The sequence below is a fragment of the Carassius auratus genome, chromosome 30 (assembly GCF_003368295.1).
Source record: "Carassius auratus strain Wakin chromosome 30, ASM336829v1, whole genome shotgun sequence".
NCBI classification, from domain to species: domain Eukaryota; kingdom Metazoa; phylum Chordata; class Actinopteri; order Cypriniformes; family Cyprinidae; genus Carassius; species Carassius auratus.
The window spans coordinates 2,541,581-2,563,693 of record NC_039272.1 but is presented as its reverse complement, the minus strand read 5'-3'; the positions used below and the strand labels follow the sequence as shown (position 1 = coordinate 2,563,693).

Sequence of the window (22,113 nt, the reverse complement as noted above, 5' to 3'; positions counted from 1 at the left end):
TTATAAAATGTGCATTTTCATATATCCATACTTTTAAGACATAATGACACCTTTCATTAAATATTAATTAATTAATTTAGCATTTATGTGTTTATTTTCTATATTGGCTTATTTTTAATGCTTGTCCTCTACCATTCTCCACCATGGTATCTTGAGGTGTGTAGAAGTGTACTGAGACCCCCTACAGGGCCTTCGGGTTGAGAACCACTGCTGTACATAATAAGGTGAGCGTGATTTCACCAAGTACAACACGTTCCTGGATCAACATCCTTGTTGATCCTGGAACAACATTCCAATCAACCAATCAGAACTGAGATATAACTTTTCAGAAAATATCTGTTTTAGGCTTATGATGAGGGTTAGGTGCTTCTACACCCTTGTTAATCAGCGATCATTTCACATTGATTTAAAGAATAAATTATGGGTAGGGTTAAATCTGTTTAATCTGATGTTGATCCAGGAACATGTCTTACTTGGCAATCATAGAGTAATTACAATTTTATTAATTTTTCAAATGTTATTTTATGTTTGTGCTTTTGGAAACTATGTTGATTGCACATACCGAAGCATAAAAGATGGTAATTTTAATAAAATATTTTGTGCCTAAAAAAAAAGTATTTTGATATTTAGATATTGGTCACTAGATGGCAGACAGACACCACAGCATTTCCTCATGCAGCACAACTTGCTTTTCCCATAATGTGCAGAAAAAGTAATAATAATGGAGGTTTACCTGAAAAAATTAGGTAGGGCTGATAATGGTGGCATGCATAAAAAAATCAATGTTCAAAAGTTTGAAAAAATTCACCATTTTTCATTTCCCATCTCCCTCCTTCCCTCTTTCTTTCTCTAAGGCTCCAACAACAGATGGCCTAGTAAACCAGTGAAAATTCCCCTCACAGCATTTTCCAAACTGACCTTGGGTTTTCTCACATACACAAACACACAAGGTCATGTGCTGGTTTGTTACAAGATACTGGAGGGAAGACCATCTTTTTCTTCCTCCACCCAGAACACACACACACATAGACGGTTTACTTGTACATACATGTTCTCTCACAGATCACATACAAGTACAAAAACACACATGCTCTCCTCCCACCCGCCGTTTGTTCCTCCTCTTTCGCTCTTTCTCTCTCACTCTGTCCTTGGTCGATGCTGTGAGTTCCTCCTCTCCGTATTCGGAGGGTTGAGCACAGGATTCTCTCTGCCTTCCTCAGTCTGCAATCAGAAACACACGCGCACACAGACAGACGCAGCAGCTATGAGCACAGAAGATGTGGTGTGCACAGGATGGCTCATAAAATCCCCTCCGGAGAGAAAGCTAAAGAGATTTGTAAGTAAAAGTCATGTGTGTCCGTGTGTGTGATGAGTTCAGCATTAGAAGCGGGGACTGCAGTATAATGATCTACATTCTCAGTGTATTTAAAACACAGCTGTGTGTCTCTGTGCTGCACAGTTCATTTTAATACATACTAAATGCTGACCTATGCCTTGTAACTATGTCTTACACTTGCGCTTTCTGTCTCTGTCAGTGTTTTATACTATTCAGCTGTGCCGTGTCGAAGGCTCTGCTTGGCTGCATTTTCATTTCGGTTGCCTGTGGACTTAAGATCGTTGTTATGCGATGCTTTACACATGCTAATTATCAGCTGTGTTTGTGCAGCATTTGTGTGCCTTCTTGCACGTGGCTGTGCCGCTTTGCATTGCCTCCTGCCTGTGTCAAATTCAGTGCTGTATTTTGTGACAAAGCAGTTTACCTGTGCTGTACTGTAGAACTCTGTCATGGAATGCATCTCAAATTCTAGATTACTAGTACAAAACAGTATATTGCAGTTTATTTTAGTATGTAAGTGACAGATCATTGTGCTTTGTCATGTAACTGCAGTCTATTTGTTATTTGTCTATTGCAGAAATGCAGAGCGCATATTTTTTGTTGTCCTTTTGCTGTTTCTGTGTTTGCTGTTCCTTCCTCATTTCTTTTATCTGTTTCTGTTTACTGTGCTTAACTACACAAGCATTTCACTATGTTTTCATTTCACCCTGCGCTTTCATCTGTCAGACTAGAAGCTACAGTGCACGTTTTACCTGTGTCCGAGCAAATGCTACTTGTATCGTTATGACGTTTGCAATACATGTAAACAGGAAACAGTTTAAAACAGGAACTATTAAAGTAAAAGTGGAACAGTTTAAAACTGAAACAGCCTACCTGTGTTCTCTTTTTACGGTGTTAAATGGTGTTGTATAATCTGTTGTAAACGGGGATGAGTGGTATGTAATCCCTGTTAACAGTATACAGTCCTGTTAACAACAAGAATGAGAACTATAATCTCATTAGCACCCACATCAATGGATGACAACTGTCCAGATTCTGTTTATTATCTGTTTATGTCGTCTTTAAATCCTTAAGCTCGTTCATGGTGGGTTCATTCGGATTTTTTTTTTAATCCTCTATCGTCTAGACACACAGAGGATTACAACTATAACCTGGCTATAACTGTAAGGTTTGAATAATCTTTCTAGTTCTGTGAGAATAGGGATGTCCTATCCACAGCTATAACAATTACACGATGGAGCAATATCATTGGAATCTCTTTCTGAGCAATTGTTTCACCTGATGAAGGATAAAAACTTGGACAGTTCTGACTTTGATAGCTAAAGCATATAAAGCAGATGATATACAGTAACTGCAGAACGCAACTTCAATAAACCCTACTTACTTGATTGTTGGTGTGAACATTATAATCGTATAAACTATTTCATGTGGTCTCTTAATTAATTGCCGGAAATAAGAACTGTGTGTTTAAGAATTACTCCCAAAAAATAGTTGAAATATAGCATGTCAAACTGACGTCAACAATCAATTTACTAATCTTCTATGCTTCCTTTGTCATTAGTTTGGCTAGACTCATTACTGAGTTCATATTTTGCTCATTAATACACGTAATTCACAATCGTAAAACAGCCTTTGCGAAAGCAAGTGCGCAATATTATTCATGTCGATTTATATACCAAAAAATACTGTGCTACATGAATTAAAACCTTATTAGACATTCAGAGACACTGTTGATTAGTCCACTGCATGGAAGTGGAGGTCACGGTTATTTGGTGGAGAAGAGGAATTGGGAGGACCACCAGTTATAAGATGTGTACAAAGTGTCAGTCTGACACCACAAACATGCTCTCTCTCTCTCTCTCTCACTCACCTCTCTCTCTCTCTCTCTCTCTCTCTCTCTCTCTCTCTCTCTCTGTTTTTGAGAAATTTGGGTGTGTTGCAAAACATGGGAAGTGTAGGATGCCAGGCAGTTGAGTGACCCAGCATTCAGAAATGAGCTGTGCTATCAGAGACCAAACAGGCAAAAGTGGCTAGACTGCTATTAGTTTGGAGGTGTAACCCGATGACTGACAAATAGTGCCTGTAGTCTGTGTTTGTGCTCATGTGCGTGTCATAGTAAATAGTTTAAGGCACTGCATGAAGAGCAAGCAATTCTCTTGCTGACTCGCTCGCTCGCTCACTCTTTCTCTCCAACTCTCTCTCTTTCTCTGGTTTTGTGGCTTTATCTGATAGTAAAATGGGAAGGTGTTTAGCGTGTGTGAGCTAGCAGTGTGATCCTTTTCTTTGTTTCTTTCATTCTTTGAATGATTTTCAACATTTAAGCTTAAAGAATATTATTTAAGGAGCTGTGACAGGTTACTATTTCCTTGAAGTGTTTCTCTAGTTTTAATCATCCTTGAGCTTAAAGATGCCGTATGTAAGTATAAAGATATATATCCCTTAAATATATAATGATGTAATTGTTTTAGATTCAATATATTAAGTCACACTGCAGGATACTGAAAAAACTAATCTTAAAAAACTTTTAACATTTTAGCCTGTATAATACTACATACATTTGAGGTACACAATAAGAAAAAGATTCGAAGCATTTTCTTTAACCCTAGAATAAAATATGTATAATGTAAAACAGATATAACAAGTAATTGAAATTTCGGGTGAAACACCTGTGAAAAAATGATTAATGAAAATTCCTCTATATTAACATAGAACATACTTTGTTATCTACACTGTAAAAAAAAAAAAAAAAAACTCTCCAACTCAAAAGATGAGAGGTGGTCATGCCGTGCATATGTATGCAATGTGTGTATGTATGTATGTATGTATATATATATATATATATATATATATATATATATATATATATATATATATATATATATATATATATATATTTATATTTATATATATATATATATATATATATATATATATATATATATATATATATATATATTTATATTTATATATATACATACACACACACACACACACACAAACACACACATACTTGCATGCATATGCATGGCATGAATGTGAGTGTATACTTTTCCATTTGTTTTTGCTCTGTCAACATAAATAGTTCCAAACAAGCAGCAGAACTGCAGTGTGTTTCATAGCAACACAAAGCAGAGCCAGCTTTGAAGTCATGTTTCCTTCCTTCCTGAATCAATGTTTTTGAACTAATCATTTGAGTAAATGATTCAGTGACTCATCATTTGTTTCATTTCTAAATAATTTTCCCTTTTTTAACAAATTGCTTGAATGAATGATACAATAATTCAATAAAAAAAAAATCACGTTAGTCGATACCTACTACAAAATGATGTAATATGCATAGAGAGTAACAGATGAATTTACTTCTGTTTCCTCCTTACTTTTAACGTAAGAGCAGGTGAGGCCATTTGTAACTTGAATGTGTGAGGCTGTAGAAAGTCTGTTATACTGCATACTATTTTCTGTTAACATATTATTTTAATGTATTATAATTAGTGGTCGACCGATCGGTTTTTGACAGCCGATGCCGATATCTTGGAAAGCAGAGGGGCCGAATATATATATATATATTTTTTGGATTATTATGATTAATATTTAAGAAATTTTAAATAATTTGACAATGGAATAATACATAAATTTGTAAAAAAAAAAAAAAAAAAAAAAAAAAAAAAAAACATACTTTAGATGACAGTATTTTTCACAAAAAAATACATATTTAATAAAAAAATAATTAAAAGGACGTAAACACTGTAACCAAAAGGGCATTCAGTATTTTGGGATTCTGTATTGGGAATCATATTTTTCAAATAAAGCAAGGGTAAAACTTATTTTACATACATCACACAGTGAAAATGGCATGAATATGACAGTGGGCAAATGCATAAAGTGCAGCATAATTTGTTTAAAATTTAAAGCATTCAATTCACACGGACCGACCGTAACAGATATCACACAATCATGCTGGATAAAAATGCACACTTCACAAGATCTGTGTGAACAGCTGGATTCGACTTAGTTTGCAAGGGTTTGTGAAATTAATTATGCATTAGTCATTCAAAGATTTGTTTAAATTATATAAATGTGTTTTTGCTTAATGCTGGCAGCAAACGAGAAAGTATTATAAAATTTGCCTTCCTATTATTAATAATATAAAAGCAATCGTTATAATAATTTCTGTATACATTAATTCCTTTAACTGTTCTATCAGATTCATAGACAGACTTCTATCTGTATTAGACAGAACTGTTAATGATGATGGAGAACAAGAGAGAATGTGAGTTTGAATGTGAGAACGCTGCCATCCTCTGCAACATTGAAAAATGCCAAATATCGGCCGATAGATCGGCCTTGGCCTTTTTTTATTTATTCATTTTTTACAGTTTACTGCACTGCTATTCTTATGGTTATATACTTGAAGGCCAAGAATTCAAAAGTCTTGAACATCCAAAGAAAATAGCTTAAACTTACATTTTGCTAAATAAGATGGAGAGGCCTTAAAGTACAAAAGCGTCATTAAGACTATCATCACTTGTTTGCACAAAATAAAGGGAAACCAATTACTCTTTTCTCATTGTTGTTTACATTAGGAAGAAAACAAATCACATTGTTAAATTTCACATGTACTTATCTTCATCTTAAACCAACCATACAGACCAAACCACAGATATATGGTGCAAACACATGTAGACAAACTCTTAAAACCACACACATCTAAACATGAAAATGTTGGTGTTTGTTTAACGCAGACAAACGTTTAGGCCATTTTCAGACTTCCCTTCTGTGAGGGTTTCTGGGAAAACATAGTTCTAGTTCCTCTCTTTGACTAAAACATGCATGCATAAGGGGAAGAAAATATATCCATTCCAAAAGAAAGAATAGAGAGAAGGTCTTTGTTTGCGACAGAGGTAAATCAAGGCCATGGCCTGACCCTGCTGTTGTGAGCATGCCCAGAACAACGTGTGGTCTCTGTCAAATTCTGTAGAAAAACACTTTCAGATACGGGAAGAGTAACGTATGTGTTTCAGTGAAATACACACACGAGTGACTCAAGATGGAAGAATTGTTAAAGATAACTGGGTTTTAATCAGTGCCTAGTGGTTTGTGCTTTGTAACTTTCCATATACATTCAAGTCTGTTTTAAATTGAGTTTTTGACAGTACACCAGTGCTAGCAATTTTCTTAAAAAATAAAAATAAAAAAACATATTTTTTTATTTAAAAAAATAATAACTGAGAAACTGCTTAGGTTTCAGGGTAAAATTTCCCACTTTAGCCTTTGTCAGCTTTCTTGCATCTCTTATCGTAAAAGCCAAGAACATGGAGACTTTCGTGTTGTAAGCAGCATTTAAGCAAAAACAGTTCTACATTTCCTTTATGTGTTCTGTGTATGTGTTAACGAGGTGTGATTACTTTTAAGGAAGTGTTTGTGGCCATTTCTCCCCCTTTACTGTAAAATCTATTTTTAGAAGTGTTCTGTAATGTCAATTTTTTTCAGTGTGATAACACTTACTGTATATATGAAAAGGTTCAGAATTGATTGAAATGTCATAAAATGGAAAGCATGAGCATAATATCCAAAATACCTTATTATTATCATTATAATTTTTCAGCCAGTGATCACTGTATCTTTTTGTTGTTTTAATTCAAGGAAAAAAAAGTGTTCGACAGGTAAAAGTTACATGTTTGGAGCAGCTTGATTTTACGATTAAAACAAATGATCTATTGAAGTTTACAATTAACCCCTTTTTTGGGTGTTGCATTTAAAGTCATCATTTTAAAAATCTGAGGTGTCACATGCCGCCCTGGTATTTAAATAGACATGTCACTCCTGGAAGTACTGTAAATGTACTATAAGTCACTGGATAAAAAAAATGTAGGCTGTAAGACCAAAACAAATGGAGAAGTCTATTCTGACCTCTTCTTGTTTAATCTGGCTTTCAGAACTCATGTCAGCATTTAGTCTGGATCTCAGAGAAGAGGAAGAGAGTTTGTCTTATGATTCTAGAGGGATAGAAATCCTACAGCTCTGCAGCTTTCTTTCCCAACATGCATTTGCTTGGATCATATTAGCCATCTGACAAAAAATAATAATAATTCAAAGGAGGAAGTCAGGGTTTTCCTGATGATACAAGTGCAAGACTGTGGCCTTTTTAAAATATTGCTGTAAGAAAGTTGTTCTTGTTTTTTTTTAAGAATGAATTGAACATAAATAGAGAAAAGATTAGAAAACTGGTCTCGTTTCTCAAGAAATCTTAAATGACTCTATTCTGTAGGGGAGTTAATTCGATTCAGTTCTTAGACGCCTGTGTGAGACGTCTTTACCGTCAGGTGTTGTGTAACAGCTGACTGCTGTGGTGAAATTCTGGTTACACAACGAAAACAACACCTAAGTGAACAAAGATGCTTTAACTCGAAACAACAGAAGTGGATGATGTCAGACAGAAGAAAACAAAACACCCAAGTTGCTGATGGTTCCAGAAAATGGGAGCTGTTATGTTGAAAGTCCACACAAAACTGCTGAACTTTCTCTTATTTGACTGAAACAACATTCTCAAGAATCAGAATAAGGATTCAGTCCAAGCTAGTGACAATCACAGATGGTGTTTGTTTGGTTTGGGTTTTAGTTGGGTTTTTGGTGCCACATCTGATGGTCATTTTGGCTTTCCAACTTCACCTTACTGACATAGAACAATTCCTAAATTGTGTTCAGACGGAGTACGTCACCTTTCAAAATGTATTTAACATGTTTAAATTGAACACTCTCTGTGATATCAATTTATCAAAGAGTATATATATATATATATATATATATACTGAATATGTTGAACTACAAATAATAGTTTTAATTTAGTTGGCTAGGACTTGTGCCCCGCACTTTATTTGGGTTATTTTATTATCTCAACTAATAAGAAAAATATTAATTAAAATAAAAAAATAAAAAAGAAGAGAAAGAGCAAAAAGGAGAGAGAAACTATGAGTAAACTTGGGCCTTCAAAGGAACTTGCACTTTCTCTTTATTCCCTATCATTCTCTTTCCTGAGAAAATGATTTCTGCAATAGTTTCTGTTACATCACTGAGAATGGAATGTCACAGGCACAGAAGAATTCTCTGATAGACAGACTTCCAGATTTCACCTGAGGCAGGTACTACTTGGACTTAATAGAACAAAACACACACACACACACTTAACATGACACATAATACACTGTATAATAATCAGACATTATGACCTAATAACTGAAAGTATATGCATTTACCTCATAATGTAATATTAACCTAATTACCTCATGATGTCATAATAACCTAGTATGTTTTTAACGGAATAACAACTTAATTCATCTAATAACCATGTTTTGGAACGGATTACAGTGCAGAAACTGGATTTCTTGTTACTGGTAAGCCAGGAGATTTATACTGATTGACTTGGTGTGTAAGTGTTGATTATTTACTTCTTATAACCGAATGAGCACCCGGTTTCTGCTCCGAGAGATTACTCTGTGTGTGTTTCTTGGGAAGTAAGTTTGTAAGTCATCTCTGAGTGCAGACCACACCCTGGCCAGTTTAGACAGAAGTTTATCTGTAAGTTTGTTCTCGCGTGTACACTAGCCTTGCCACGGTCACACTCGGTAAGGGAGGACACCGGTGTTGAATTTGATAGTGCAGAAATAATTTTAAAAAAAACTTATACAAACGCCACAGATGTATAAGTCTAGACCCATTCTAAGACCATTTCTGCAATGGCTGAACTCTTGTAATGATCACTGTTTACTTTTATTGCAATTTCATCTAATGCTCATCGAGTTTCATTTTCACATTTAGTCAAAATAAATCAAGCTTTTTTCATTATTGTGCAATGAAATTGCCTCCTCAACACTGACACGGCAAAATGTGAAAAATATGACATTGGGGCAAGACTGATATGTTATTATATATTCTTTTGTACTCATATATAATTTGTAGTAATTATCTGTTTACATATTTATTAACATTATCCAACAGCCAGCCTTAGTGACATCAGTGGAAAAGTACATTTGTTTCAGAAGAAGTTGGTTCTGTATATTTTGATCAGTGTTATTTTAGTATTATTTATAAACTATTATAGTATTTATTAAAATTTTGAATTATCTATCATTTTTATTTTTTCAGTTTTCTTTTTAACTTTTAAAATATTTTTTAAGCTTTTAGTTTTAGTAACTTCACTTAAACTTGTTTCAGTTAGTAAAACAGCTATTTATTTTTCCTGGAATAATGTGTAAAGCTGAGTTGCTCAATGTAATACCAATCAAGACCAATGTTAATCTAATTCTGTTCCTCTCTCTGTCTCTCGCTCTCTGTCCCTTTCTCTCTCAGTCATGGCGAAAGCGATGGTTTGTTTTGCGGAGGGGTCGGATGAGCGGGAATCCGGATGTTTTGGAATATTACCGTAGCAAGAGCTCCCGAAAACCCATCAGAAGCATCGACCTGCAGGAGTGTGAGGTCACCATCGAGGCCGAGGTGCGGCCCACTAAACGCCAGTACCAGAATCAGCACCTGTTTGTGGTCAAGACCACCACGCGCATCTTTTACCTGCTGGCCAAAACAGCAGAAGAGATGAATATCTGGGTACAGAACATTGGACAGATTTGCATGTTTGGAGGACTGAACAGACATACAGGTGAGGAGGTTTATTACAGAAGTTTTATTGGAGCACTTAGTATGACATGCTCAGCAGCTCTGATAAACTCTTAATAGTGTCGGAAATGTTGGGTTGCAGTCAGTTTTCTTTCCCTTTTTATCATCATACTATTGAAAATTACCTTACGATTTCTCTGAAGAATGAGCAGTCCATGACCTCATTCTTCAAAACACACCTGACTCCAGACACTTTGGCTTAATTTTTCCCCTTTTCAATGCAAAACACTACACATTAACATTAGCACAAGGGCTTGGTTTGGAATTGATTACATTTTACATGTGAGAATAAAAAAAAAAAAAAAAAATTCTTATTATATAGCGTCTGCTCACCAAGGCAGAATATATTTGATTAAAAAAAAACTAAAACAGCAATATTGTGAAATGTTATTACAATTTAAAATAAGTTTTTTATTTTTTTATTTTATTTAAGTCTTTAATGTCACATGATCCTTTAGAAATTATTATTATAGACACGATTTGGTGCTGCAATAAAATTTCTTATTACTATCATTGTTTAATAAACTATATATTGCTTCATATTTTTGTGGAAATCATGATACACTTTTAGGATCCTTTGATTTAAATAAAGTTCAAAAGAACAGAAATAAACAATTTTAAAATAAAAATAATAAAGTCTTCACTGTCACTTTTGATTAATTGAATGAAAATTAAAATATTAATTTAAGAAGAAATTAAATTGTGATCATACATTTTTTATATGTGCATTTTAGAAATTATTTACAGAATTTTTTTTTTTTTTAATTTCTACCCCAGCAAGTGGCAGGCGATAGAACAAACTGGAAAAACAACTTACTGTCTTAGTCTAACTAAAAACAAAAGCATCTCAAAATTAAATTCTTAGAATGATTTCACCCTTCTTTGCTGTAAACATGTCATTAATGAATACACACCGTATACACATGTGGGTTTATAAGAAAGGAAAGTACTACAGATTAACTGAAACAGGAAAACCCATGTACGTAAAATACTTCAAAAACAGCCTATGATCAGCCCTTTCACCACATCAGATCCCTGCATTAACCTAAAGATTCAGTCTTAGAATGAGTAAACCCAGCCAGGGAAATAATTAACCACAGAACGTTTCTCCAGAGAGAGATGCAGAGACTGAGAGACGCAGACAGAATCCATGACGCTGTAATCTAGGCGAGGTCTTATTTTAATATTCTGTTCCATTCCTCCATCTCTCTTCCTCTCTTTTGAATCGTCTGCAGAGCAACAGCTGCATCACAGAGGAGTGTTATGACACACACACGTCTGTCATAACAGATACCCTTAAATACCTAGCATCCCATATATTTAACTAACAGCAAACAGCCAGTGTCACGATCTGTGTCCATCATAACAAGAAAACATGTTTTTGTTAAAGCTGGAACAATAATAAGGGTAAGAATGTTAGCAGTTAGAATGGCTACTGTGATATACCAAACACAGAGAGTGAGAGAAACCACAAGTTACACATTACTTGGAAAGATAAGAGAAAGACGAGTGACACAGCAGCCGGGAGGGTTTCAGGCACACACGCGCATGGTTACTGTCTAATACACAACACGCTGGAGGGTTACACACGCCTCTAAACGACTGTGAAAGATAAAGCTAGTATATGCACTGAACAACAGGCACATCTATGCCCTTTTCTCCACACACATGGACATGTGTAAAAGGCTTAATTCACAATTTTTCTTCCTGTTGTTTAAGTCTTAGATGGAGGCCAGAGGTGACTATAGCCCCTTTCACACTGCACGTCGGACCCGGCATATTGCCGAAACATTGCCGGGTCGCCTTCTGTGTGAAAGATTGATTGATTCCCGCATTGAACCCGGGTCGGGGACATAGTAACATTGCCGGGACGAGCGCTGTATGAACAAAAGCCAGATCTAATGCCGTGTCGAAGTGATGACGCGTATTATCGCGCGACTCTTTTACCCGCTGTTTTGAAGGAAGATCAACGTTCGCGATGAAAAAATATGTGCAAACTGTAATGAAGCAGAGATCAGTTAGTTCCTCACTTTCCGCGCTGACGCAGAGATCGTTTGCTTGCTTCAGTGAATGTGTAACGTTCCTAATGTTTTTGACTCGTACATTACACGTCATGCTCTGATGTCACGTGTCGTTACGGGATCTTCACGGGTTGTGTGTGAGAGCACGCACATATCCCGGGTCATCACTGGCAGTGTGAAAGTGCAAAATCTAGCGACCCGGGAACAATTCCCGGAACACTTTACCCGTGTATTTGCCGGAATGGCAGTGTGAAAGGGGCTTCACAGGCGTATTATTGAAATAGCAAGTGTAGCTCTGGAGACTCAAAGTCTTGGTCGCTAACCTCATTACAGACCCAAGCAGGACTGATTATTTACAGAAAGACTCTTCTGCAGTGGGGGTGACAGAAGGACACAGCAGAGATTGTAGTCGCACCTGGAGAGCCGCAGTTTCAGATCCTGCTTCAAGGCTGCACCGAGGCTTCTGGGAACTTTTGTGAACTTAATGTTGATCTCTGCCAGGGCCACACATTAAACATCACTGTTATCTCTCTTCTGTCACTCAACAACTGTATATATACACTCTCCCTCTTAACAATTACAACGTCTCAGTGTGTCCCTCACTCTACCTATCAATGATGACCACTTACTGTATTTCTACCATCAATGACCCATCACCATGACAACTGCTAACCACTTCTCTGTTCTCCTGAATCCCTTTACCATGGCAACCTCAGACTTGGGGTGTAAAAACAGCTCTACATAATAATTAAAGGCGTCTCACTGCAGCCTTATTTAAAAAAAATGGTTCCAAAAATCTTAAACCTACAAAAACAAATACTGTGCAAAATCTTTATAGGCATACACATTTAAGTAAAAACATATAGCTGTTTACAGTAAATATAGGATTACAGAAATCAATACAACCACACGCCTTGTGCCTCTCAGAATTCTCTTCTGCCAGAAAGGTTGTGAGTCATTGTCAGTTGTTCAAGTGTTGGATACACAATAGTAGGCTCTGCCAAAGAAGCGATGTTTACGTGAGCCCACACAAACCCCCTCAGATTAGCATGCTAGCTGCAATGTGATCAAAAGCCGGTTATCTACGACTGTTTTACCTCTGCATTAATCACAATGCCTTTCAAGCACCAGAAGGTTGAGTGTTATATCAGACGTCCAAACGCTGTCTGGACACCAGTTTATGCGCAATAAAACTACTTGGATTATTTGAAATGGCAATCTGCTCAACAATTACTCCCAAAATGAGACTGTCACTTCAATTTCATTCTCACAAGAAAAACATAGATTTGACCATGGAAACGGCACAAAACTTTCCACAGTGACCTTTTTCAGCATTATTTCAACTCAGTTCCACCTTCCAAAAATATTTTTGCTTACTATAAAAAAAAAAAAAGAAATGATTACACCCCAAAAGTCAACCGTGAACGCATCATGTGCTGAGAGCGAGTGTAGCAGGCATGAGCCTCACGTGTTCATCTGCGAGACGGAGTGGTTTAGAAATGTCTGCCCACTGCTAACGCACTGTTGAGTCTAAACAGGAAGAGAAAGAGAGGTGTGTGTGTGTGTGTGTGTATGTATGTGTGTGGGTTGTGGTGTGTGGGGGGCTCGAAGGGGGAGGTTTGGTCTGCCACCTTCTGGAATAGAAGCAAAGGTATTTCAGAAGTGGTATTTGTGAAGTATGGTTATTGCATTCTTTTTACATATTGATAATGTATAAACCAAATCTCTCTCTTTTTCTTTTTGACAGAATCAATGGACAGTCTTAATCGCACTTCCTCTTCCCAGCAGCCCTCTCCTGCACCCTCTCCTCATGTTTCTCTCGTGGCCAATCAGGACACAGTTACCGTCGAAAACCACGATGTCCTAGACAGGGCCAGCGAATCAGAGATCAGTCCTCCACTCGACTACCTCTTTCTCTCTCAGTGTGAAACCGGCACGAAGAGCAACGTCAGGCAAGGCCCACTCTGCTTCTTATGATCACACGTTGCAAAAATAATATTTCTATGTTAATCTCCATACGGAAATGAGATTCGTTCCATGTAGCACATCAGCTTTTCCTCTAATCTGATTCAATAAAGGGGACTGAGAGAGAATAAATGAGAATAGAAAATCTCTCACGCTTTTCGCCTATGGTCACTGCAGCATAACACACGATGATTAGATTCAAATAAATCTTTAGCTACATGCATGCAAATATGCATAGGGACTTAATGGTTTTATACAAATGCACAATGATATTAGTAATGCAGTTTTGTGTTGCATCATTATGTAGAATAACAAAACTATGCAGGTATATTACAGTTCACAAAGTTTGGGGTCGGTATGATTTTTCAGTGTTTTTGAAAGCTCTGATTATCACCAGGGTTGCATTAATTTTTTTTCTAATAGAGTAAAAACAGTTATATTGTGAAATATTATTTCAGGTTTTTTATGTTGTGTATTTTAATATATTTTAAAATGTAATTCAATCTTGTGTTGGCGAAATTGAATTTTCAGCAGCCGTTACTCTTGTCAATGTCACATGATCCTTCAGAAATCATAATAATATACTGATGATCTGGTCCTAAAGAATCTTTTCTTATTATAATCACAGTTGGAAACGGTTGTGCTACTTAATATTTTTGAGAATTTTTTTTATGATTCTTTGATCAATAGAAAGAACATCTTGTATTTGAAATAGAAATATTTTGTAAGATTATAAATATTGTGACTGTCACCTCTTATCAATTCATCTTTTCTGAATATAAGTATTATTTCATTTCATGTTGACTTGTGTCTCAAAAACCTAAGGAAATGTTTCATTTTTAACATACTTAACATGTGTCATTAGTATACACTTGTTTATTTCGATTATGTCTTTCTAAGGCAGTTCAAAAGAAAGCACATTTTAAATTTGTTATGCAGATGTGTGATTTCTAAATCATTCAGCCATCATTCAGCAGAGGAAGCCTGTGTAAATAGAAATAGTTTCATTATGACAACACACCATTGTCCTTTCACTGAACAAAAAATATATTTTCCATAGAAGTTTGATATAACCGTGTTTTATATAACAGTACTTTCAATAAAATGATATGGTTATTGTTTTTGTGCATGCATGCTTATCTCTGTTTGTCCTTCCCTAGGTCTAACAGCATCTCTAACTCTGAACGCTCCTTTGAGCAGAGCTCGTCTGAGTACACAGAGGATGTGTTTAGCCCCACCCCACGTATTGACTCCTCCCCCTCCTCTTTCCTTTTGGGTGGGATGTGTGAGCCCCCATTCAGTGCCCCCAGTGGGCCGCTCTCTCTCTCTTCCTCCCATTCGTCCTGCCTCTCGTCTCCCATGTCTCTACGCCGGCCACAGGACATTTTCAGATTCGACAGGCCCTTCTACGGTACATCAGACCCACAGACCCCTCCTCCCCTCCCACCCAAACCTACACACCTGTCCGATCATCATGGTAATGAGGATACGGGCTGTAATCAGCCACAACCTGCTCTCCTCCCTCGCAGGACGTCACTTTCAGGAATAGACCACTTTAAGAGAGGTGAGAATGCACAAAAAAATAAAAAATACAAATTCTGCTGATTTGCAGGAAAAGACCTAATATTTCCATTTGATGAAGCTGATTGCACATATATCCATAAAAATGCTCCATCACATCAGTTTTTTTCTTTTTTTCTCACAAATGCACTTATATGTTTGCATTTTCTTCTGTCATTGGCCATAATTCTTACCTTCAAATCAGTACCAGCCGAGGCTTTAAATAATGTCATGCATATAACAAATAGCTGTAACCTGTTTCAGAGGAAGGTATGAATAATGCCTTTGTGACTGTTTTAATGGTGATCAGAGGATAATACAAGATTTCTTCAACTTATAAAATGGTTGTCATAAGCAAAAAAGCTACGAAATTCCCATATTTTAAGAGAAAGTGTGCAAAAAGTCACTATTTTTGGAATCACCCCGAAATCAGTAAGAAACCACTATTGGATTTAATTAAGCAAATATGATGCAGGACGATGTTATCAATCTCATTATAACTTTTCAACAATATTTGTTATATATTTTAATACTATACTTTCATGTTTTCAGTAGAGTATGACAATGCTGGAAGAAACTGGAACAAACGTCTAAGCCTCAACTTGGTAAAGAAATATTCAAATATGAAATAGTCAAATGAGCCTGGAGAAAGTTAAACAGGCACTGTAAATACGGATCAATTTGAATATTTACTGGCAGAAACCAGATGTGTCAGTGAGTTTCTCTCTCTCTATCTCTATTTCTAGCCAATATTTCTGAATCCCACAGTTACTGAAAACCACTCTGAGGATTCATATGTGCCCATGGCCTCCCCACCGATCGGCTCCTCTGATGTGACTTCAGACGGATACATACCCATGAGCCCCTCCACCCTCCCCATCTCCCTTCTCACTAACGGCAAAACAGAACTGCCTTCGCCTTCCAATTCTGACCTTGAGCCTCCTCCAGTCGACCGCAACCTTAAACCAAGAATACGGGGTAAATGTTTCTGGGTTAAAATGCAAGGTTCACCAGTACTACAACAAGTAACAACCAGAGTTTTGTGATTGTAGCATTATCATTTAGTTATTGAGACTAACCTGATGCCTTTAAATATAAATGTTTAAATAAGAAATGAGATTTACATTTATTTTATGTCCCAAAACAGCATTTGGACAATGCAATTCACATTAAGCCAATAAGATGCATCTATTCCAAGATGCATCTATTCCAAACACTTTTTACCACTTTAAACAAACTGTAACAATGACTAATGTCTAGCTCAAAGACAGGATGTGATGATGACATAGGTTTAGGAGCCTTGCTATTTCAGAACTCTTGGTTTTCGTTAGGTTTACAGTTTTTTAAAGGTATTTGCACAACAGAGCTATGTGATATATTGATGTGCAGTGTTAGCTATAACTGCTTTCATGAAGCAATTTCAATTACTAGAACAGCACTGGAGACGTAAGCTACGTCAGAAAACGAAAATAGAGAAATGGAAAAGATGATCTCATGTGAGGAGAGGTAGGTCTACAAAAGAATGACGCATGAATATGAGGAAGATGAGAAGCAGCAGAGCTCATGATCATGATCTGTCAGTGTGTCACACAGAATCCACATTTCGTGGTTGTTTTACTATTGCAGTCTTACCTCGAGATTGTAGAGAACAATACATTTCGAATTCTAACATGGTTTAACAGCCACTGTGTATTTAAAAATAAATAAAAAAAATTTTTATTTTTATTATAATGGTGCAGACTCTAGCGCGAAAATACAGTCCTTTGGAAAAGTGCTTTGCCTTAAAAAAAATCGATGAACAACGGTAAATGTGACCTTACCTTTAATCGCTGAGCTTGTCCAAGTAATAGAAAACAGTGTGTTTCTTCAATTAATCACTGTTTTTGAACGATTAGCTTCCTAATGAACTACCAAATAACTCGCTCATTGATTCTTTGCTGGATGAATCATCATGTTTGAACGATCAAGTCGATTCTTTTTCGTTGAATGACTCCATAAAATGACTCGCTCCTAAAATGAATCAGTCGCGAACTGGCGACGCTCTGGGCTGCGAAATGTGAATATTAATAGACATTACAAAAAGTATTTTGCTAGTCACTGTAATAGAAGTTATTCAGTCCTATGAATCAATCATACATTAAACCGATTCGTTCAAAAGACTGATTCATTCGGAGACGAAGAATCGTTGGCTCACTCGGTTCATTTATGAAGGTGGATTACTTTAGCAACAAAACACTGCAATGCTTTTACTTTTACTGTGGCTTTGTTTGTAGCTGTTTTCACTGGTGAAATTGATTAAAAACAGAGAATACAAACAATATTTTTTTCTAAAATAACACAGCACTAACGTCTTGTTGTATCAATATCACATTTGCAGTCCTGTAGGTATTTTGGGGGAAACAGCAATCTTGCTCATGTGATGTATTGCAAAACTCTCTCATATGATATAAATACAAAACAGTCACCAGATTGCAGTACGTCACTTCTCAGGCATTCCAAGGCACATTTCATTCTGAACAGGGGCATAATTCTTTAAGAGATTCTTTGCGGCATTTCAATTTAAATTCTTTCTCAACTGAGAATTTGCCAAGAGAGGAAGTGCGTGACTGTCAGAGACACAGAACAGACAGCATTGTGTCTTGAGTGGAGGCGCAGGGTTCCTACAGGCTTCACAGAAAGGAAATGCCTCATTAAAAGTGAAAGTGTTTGTTTGAGTGTGTGGTGAAAAAGATAAGGAGTGTTTGACTTTTCTGTGTTTGCTTTCACAGCTCGACCGCCTCCTTTAGACCTGCGGGGTCTGTCCACAATTTCTGAATGTCCTTTCCACGTTCCCCTCACACGCACAATGACAGAACCCAGGTGAGAATTGTGACAGACTAATATTTACACACCAAAATGACCCCAAACTCTGTTCTTCTTCTCAACCACTTCTGCCTGTGTCCTACATCTTCAACAAAGACGCTGTGTTTGTTTTGACACTGCTCTTCCTCAGGTCACCTGATCTCGATTTCCTGCCACTGCAGCCCACTCTGCACAAGTGGCTTGTTGTGCTTGTTTGTGATGTTTCTGAACGCCACACTGATGTTATGTTATTTGTTAATTGCAAGATATTTGTATATCTGTATGTTAAAGTTGCAGTGTTTTGTGTCGGTTTGTTTGTCTCTAGCACATCACTTCAGTCTGTTCCTCTGGACAGGCGGCGGGGATGGGGCCTAAACGGCTCTGAACAGGAAGGGAGCATCACGCCAACGGTAACGGGACTTTCTCTAACCCGTCTTCTCTCCTTAATAATTGATTGCTCTGTTTCTCCTTGAAATTAGCAATAGAAAGAGCAAAGAGGGCAACAGAAGGAGAAACTAAAGCAAAAGAATGATAAACCAATGCAAAAACAAAACAGTAAATGTCAAAATAGCAATGAAAATTGTTTCAGGAAAAAAAAAGACGCCAAAATGTATGTTAGTTCATGTTTAAATTCCAATTATAAACACTATAATTCAAATGCTTTTCCTTTTTGAAACGAAAATAATACTTCTGTTCAGCCAGGATGTATTAAATTGCTGAAAAGTGACAGTAAAGACATTTACAATGTGACAAAAGGTTTCTATTTTAAATAAATGCTGTTCTTTTGAACTTTTTATTAATCGACGAATCCAAAAAATATTAAGCAGCATATATATATGTATATATATATATATATATATATATATATATATATATATATATATATATGTGTGTGTGTGTGTGTGTATATATATATATATATATATATATATATATATATATATATATATATATATATATATATATATATATATATATATAAACAGATGTATTTATGTATAAATGCATGTATAGACATTATAATATTATTGATATAATTGTTGTGATATCTGATGTGATGGCACTATCTGAGTGAGCCATGCCTCCACACAACAATAAACCATAGTGTGTGTCAGTATTTTATATAAATATATTTTGGTTATATGTGTATGTGTTTTCCTTTGTTCAGGAATCTCGGCTCTTGTTCCCATCTTGTGAATCTGCTCCCTGGATGAGGCCGTCTCAGCTGGATTACTTGTCACTTGACTTTAATTCTGCCTCCCCGTCACCTGTTCAGAAGGTCAGTGGTAGGCATGAACTGTTTAAGAGCCTTATTTCTTACATGCACCCGACAAACGTTTGGTGAATGTTGGTGGGGTTTTAGTGGGTACTGCTATCTCTTGTAGTAATCGTTTGTGGCTTTATACATAAGAATGACTCAGCACTTCCTGTCCCAGTTACTGTTGCTGTGTAAGCCCTCAGCTCTAAAAATGACATGGCTTAAATCTGCCTGCTGGATTGATGCATTGCGGCCATGTGGATTAGTGTTTTGATTGTTTGTTGGGATTGTGTTTTTTGATGTTTTCAGAAAGCGCTGCTGGCAGACGAGTACAGGGTGGATTACGTGAAGGTAGACGAGAAGAAGACACAGGCTTTACAAAACACCAAGTTGGAGTGGAAGGATGTCCGTCAGTCAAAAGCCTAAGCCTTCTGGGGCGGGAAATAATCCATTTAAATTATTACATGGTTCAAAACTTGACTTGTTTTCATCTCCTACAATTTCAGGTACATGTTGGTTTTTTTACACTGTTATAAAAGGAGCCAATACAGAGCTGGAGAAGAAACCTTCTGAAATAAAATGACATATGATTCAGGAAATTATTCCAGAATAAAAGACCTCCAACACACTGATTCAAGAATAAAGCTTTGTTTTGTAGTTCTTTAACCGGGAAGAGAATTAGCATATCCTATTAATTTTGGTTTATGAGTAAAGTAAAATATGCAGTTGATGTTAATTGGATCATAAATTATATACAGCCATACCCCAAATGTGAATGGTGTTTTTTTTTTTTTTAAACAAATTGATAGTATGTAGCCTACTAAAAAGTGCTAAACCAACAGAAGGATGTGAGTTCATATGTATTATAAAGGTTCTAGTCCTAATTTGTTAGCTGCATAAACTATTTTTCAGAAAGTTGGGTTTGGTAAGATTTGTAATGCTTTTGAAAGAAATTTTTTCTGCTCACCAAGCCTGCAAAAAAAAAAAAAAAATACGAATACAGTTTAAAGTAACTGTTTACTTTCTGAATATGTTTGGTAATATGTGACATAATCAGGATTTTCAGGATTCGTTGATGAAAAGAACTTGATGATTTAAAAGTTTCTATCCATCTTTTTTAACATTATAAAGGTCTTAACCATTACTTTTGAGCAATTTAATATATCCTTGCTGAAAAAAAAACTATTATTCTTTAAAAATATATATATATTTTTGAATGACAGTGTATGTTTTTTTTTTCAAAACCGCAGCCACTTTGAAATTCATATTTAATATGACGGTGTGTAATTTATTGAAAAGCATAGAATTCTCTTCACCGACCTTAATTACTACTACTACTTAAATTTGTTCTAAAACTGAATTGGTAGTGAAATCCAAACAATGCTAACAGCATTAATCTCATGTAAAAACAATACAGTATGTCACCAAAGCTTGAATTTGTTTACCAGAGCACAAATCTTTCTACCAGAAATTATTTATAAAATTCACATGAATTTTTGATCATTTATTTAACTTGGAAAAAGTGACTGAGTTGCACTCCCTGGGATGTTATTTTGAAATAATTTCCATGAATATAACGGCACACTGATGCCACATTGCCTCCTTGTGAATTCTGAAATAATGTTTTCTAAGGTGTCACAAAGATATTATGAATGTTACATATTTATGACGTGTACAATCACTGAAGATTGAAAAAAAAAACAATTCTACTGATGAATGTGTTTCTTGCACACCTTCGAGATCATGTTCGATGAGAGTCAGACCACTGTAGACCACTGGAACCACACACTGTGATTGGATGCAAGAACAAAACTATGAAGGAGTTGAATGTTTTGTAGAAGGGAAATCTGCCTTTGCTTTTTAAGGATTGAATCCTGTGTGAATATTGAATGTTGAACATGTTAGACTACTGTCAGATTAATGACCTAACAGGGATATGAAGGTCTGCAAATATTTATCGGAATGTATTTTTCCCATCGACCTTTCACGATTATGAGGCATTACGAATGTATTTCTGTTTTAAGTTGTAGATTTTGTGTGCCATGTCATGCTGTGCTTATATGCCACTGTTCTTTTATGGTGGTCAGATTTTGCTGTACTGACGAGAGCACAAAAATCTCATGGGAAACTATCACTGTGACATCAACAGTTTCCTGCCAATCTTGATTTTCGCTTTATGTTTCACGAAAGAAATGTAATACACGAGTGAGAGAGAAAGATCGAGTGACTGAAAGAGAGAGAGTGTCTGTGTGTTTTGCTGAAATTCAGAGACCTTACTAACCTGTGTGAATTAATGGATGTTTATCCGTCAGCAGGTAAATTATTGTGATGCATAATGAACACATGAAATCACTTTAAAACAATTCAGCTCAATAAACTGAAAACAAAAAACCCTCAAAGACTCTTCTTTAATCTGTTCTTTTTACACTTTACATTTTACGTTTTGTAAAAAAAAACAGCAATAT

The 22,113-nt window shown here is 36.1% G+C and overlaps 1 protein-coding gene across 3 annotated transcripts; it reads left to right on the top strand.

Annotated features, from left to right (window-relative positions):
* Positions 1–1,114: 1,114 nt before the first annotated feature.
* LOC113048864 (GRB2-associated-binding protein 3-like) lies at positions 1,115–22,041 on the top strand. Of its 3 annotated transcripts, none has more exons than XM_026210775.1 (10): positions 1,115–1,336; positions 9,760–9,986; positions 13,772–13,976; positions 15,150–15,553; positions 16,102–16,154; positions 16,296–16,527; positions 18,318–18,408; positions 18,716–18,800; positions 19,559–19,669; positions 19,958–22,041. In XM_026210775.1, the coding sequence occupies exons 2-10, from the start codon at positions 9,923–9,925 to the stop codon at positions 20,072–20,074; spliced, it is 1,362 nt and encodes a 453-aa protein (XP_026066560.1). In that variant the 5' UTR covers positions 1,115–1,336; positions 9,760–9,922; the 3' UTR covers positions 20,075–22,041. The 3 variants fall into 3 exon arrangements, with proteins under 3 accessions (XP_026066560.1, XP_026066559.1, XP_026066558.1); XM_026210774.1 differs by having other exon boundaries at positions 9,683–9,986; positions 16,105–16,154; XM_026210773.1 differs by having other exon boundaries at positions 9,683–9,986.
* Positions 22,042–22,113: the final 72 nt, after the last annotated feature.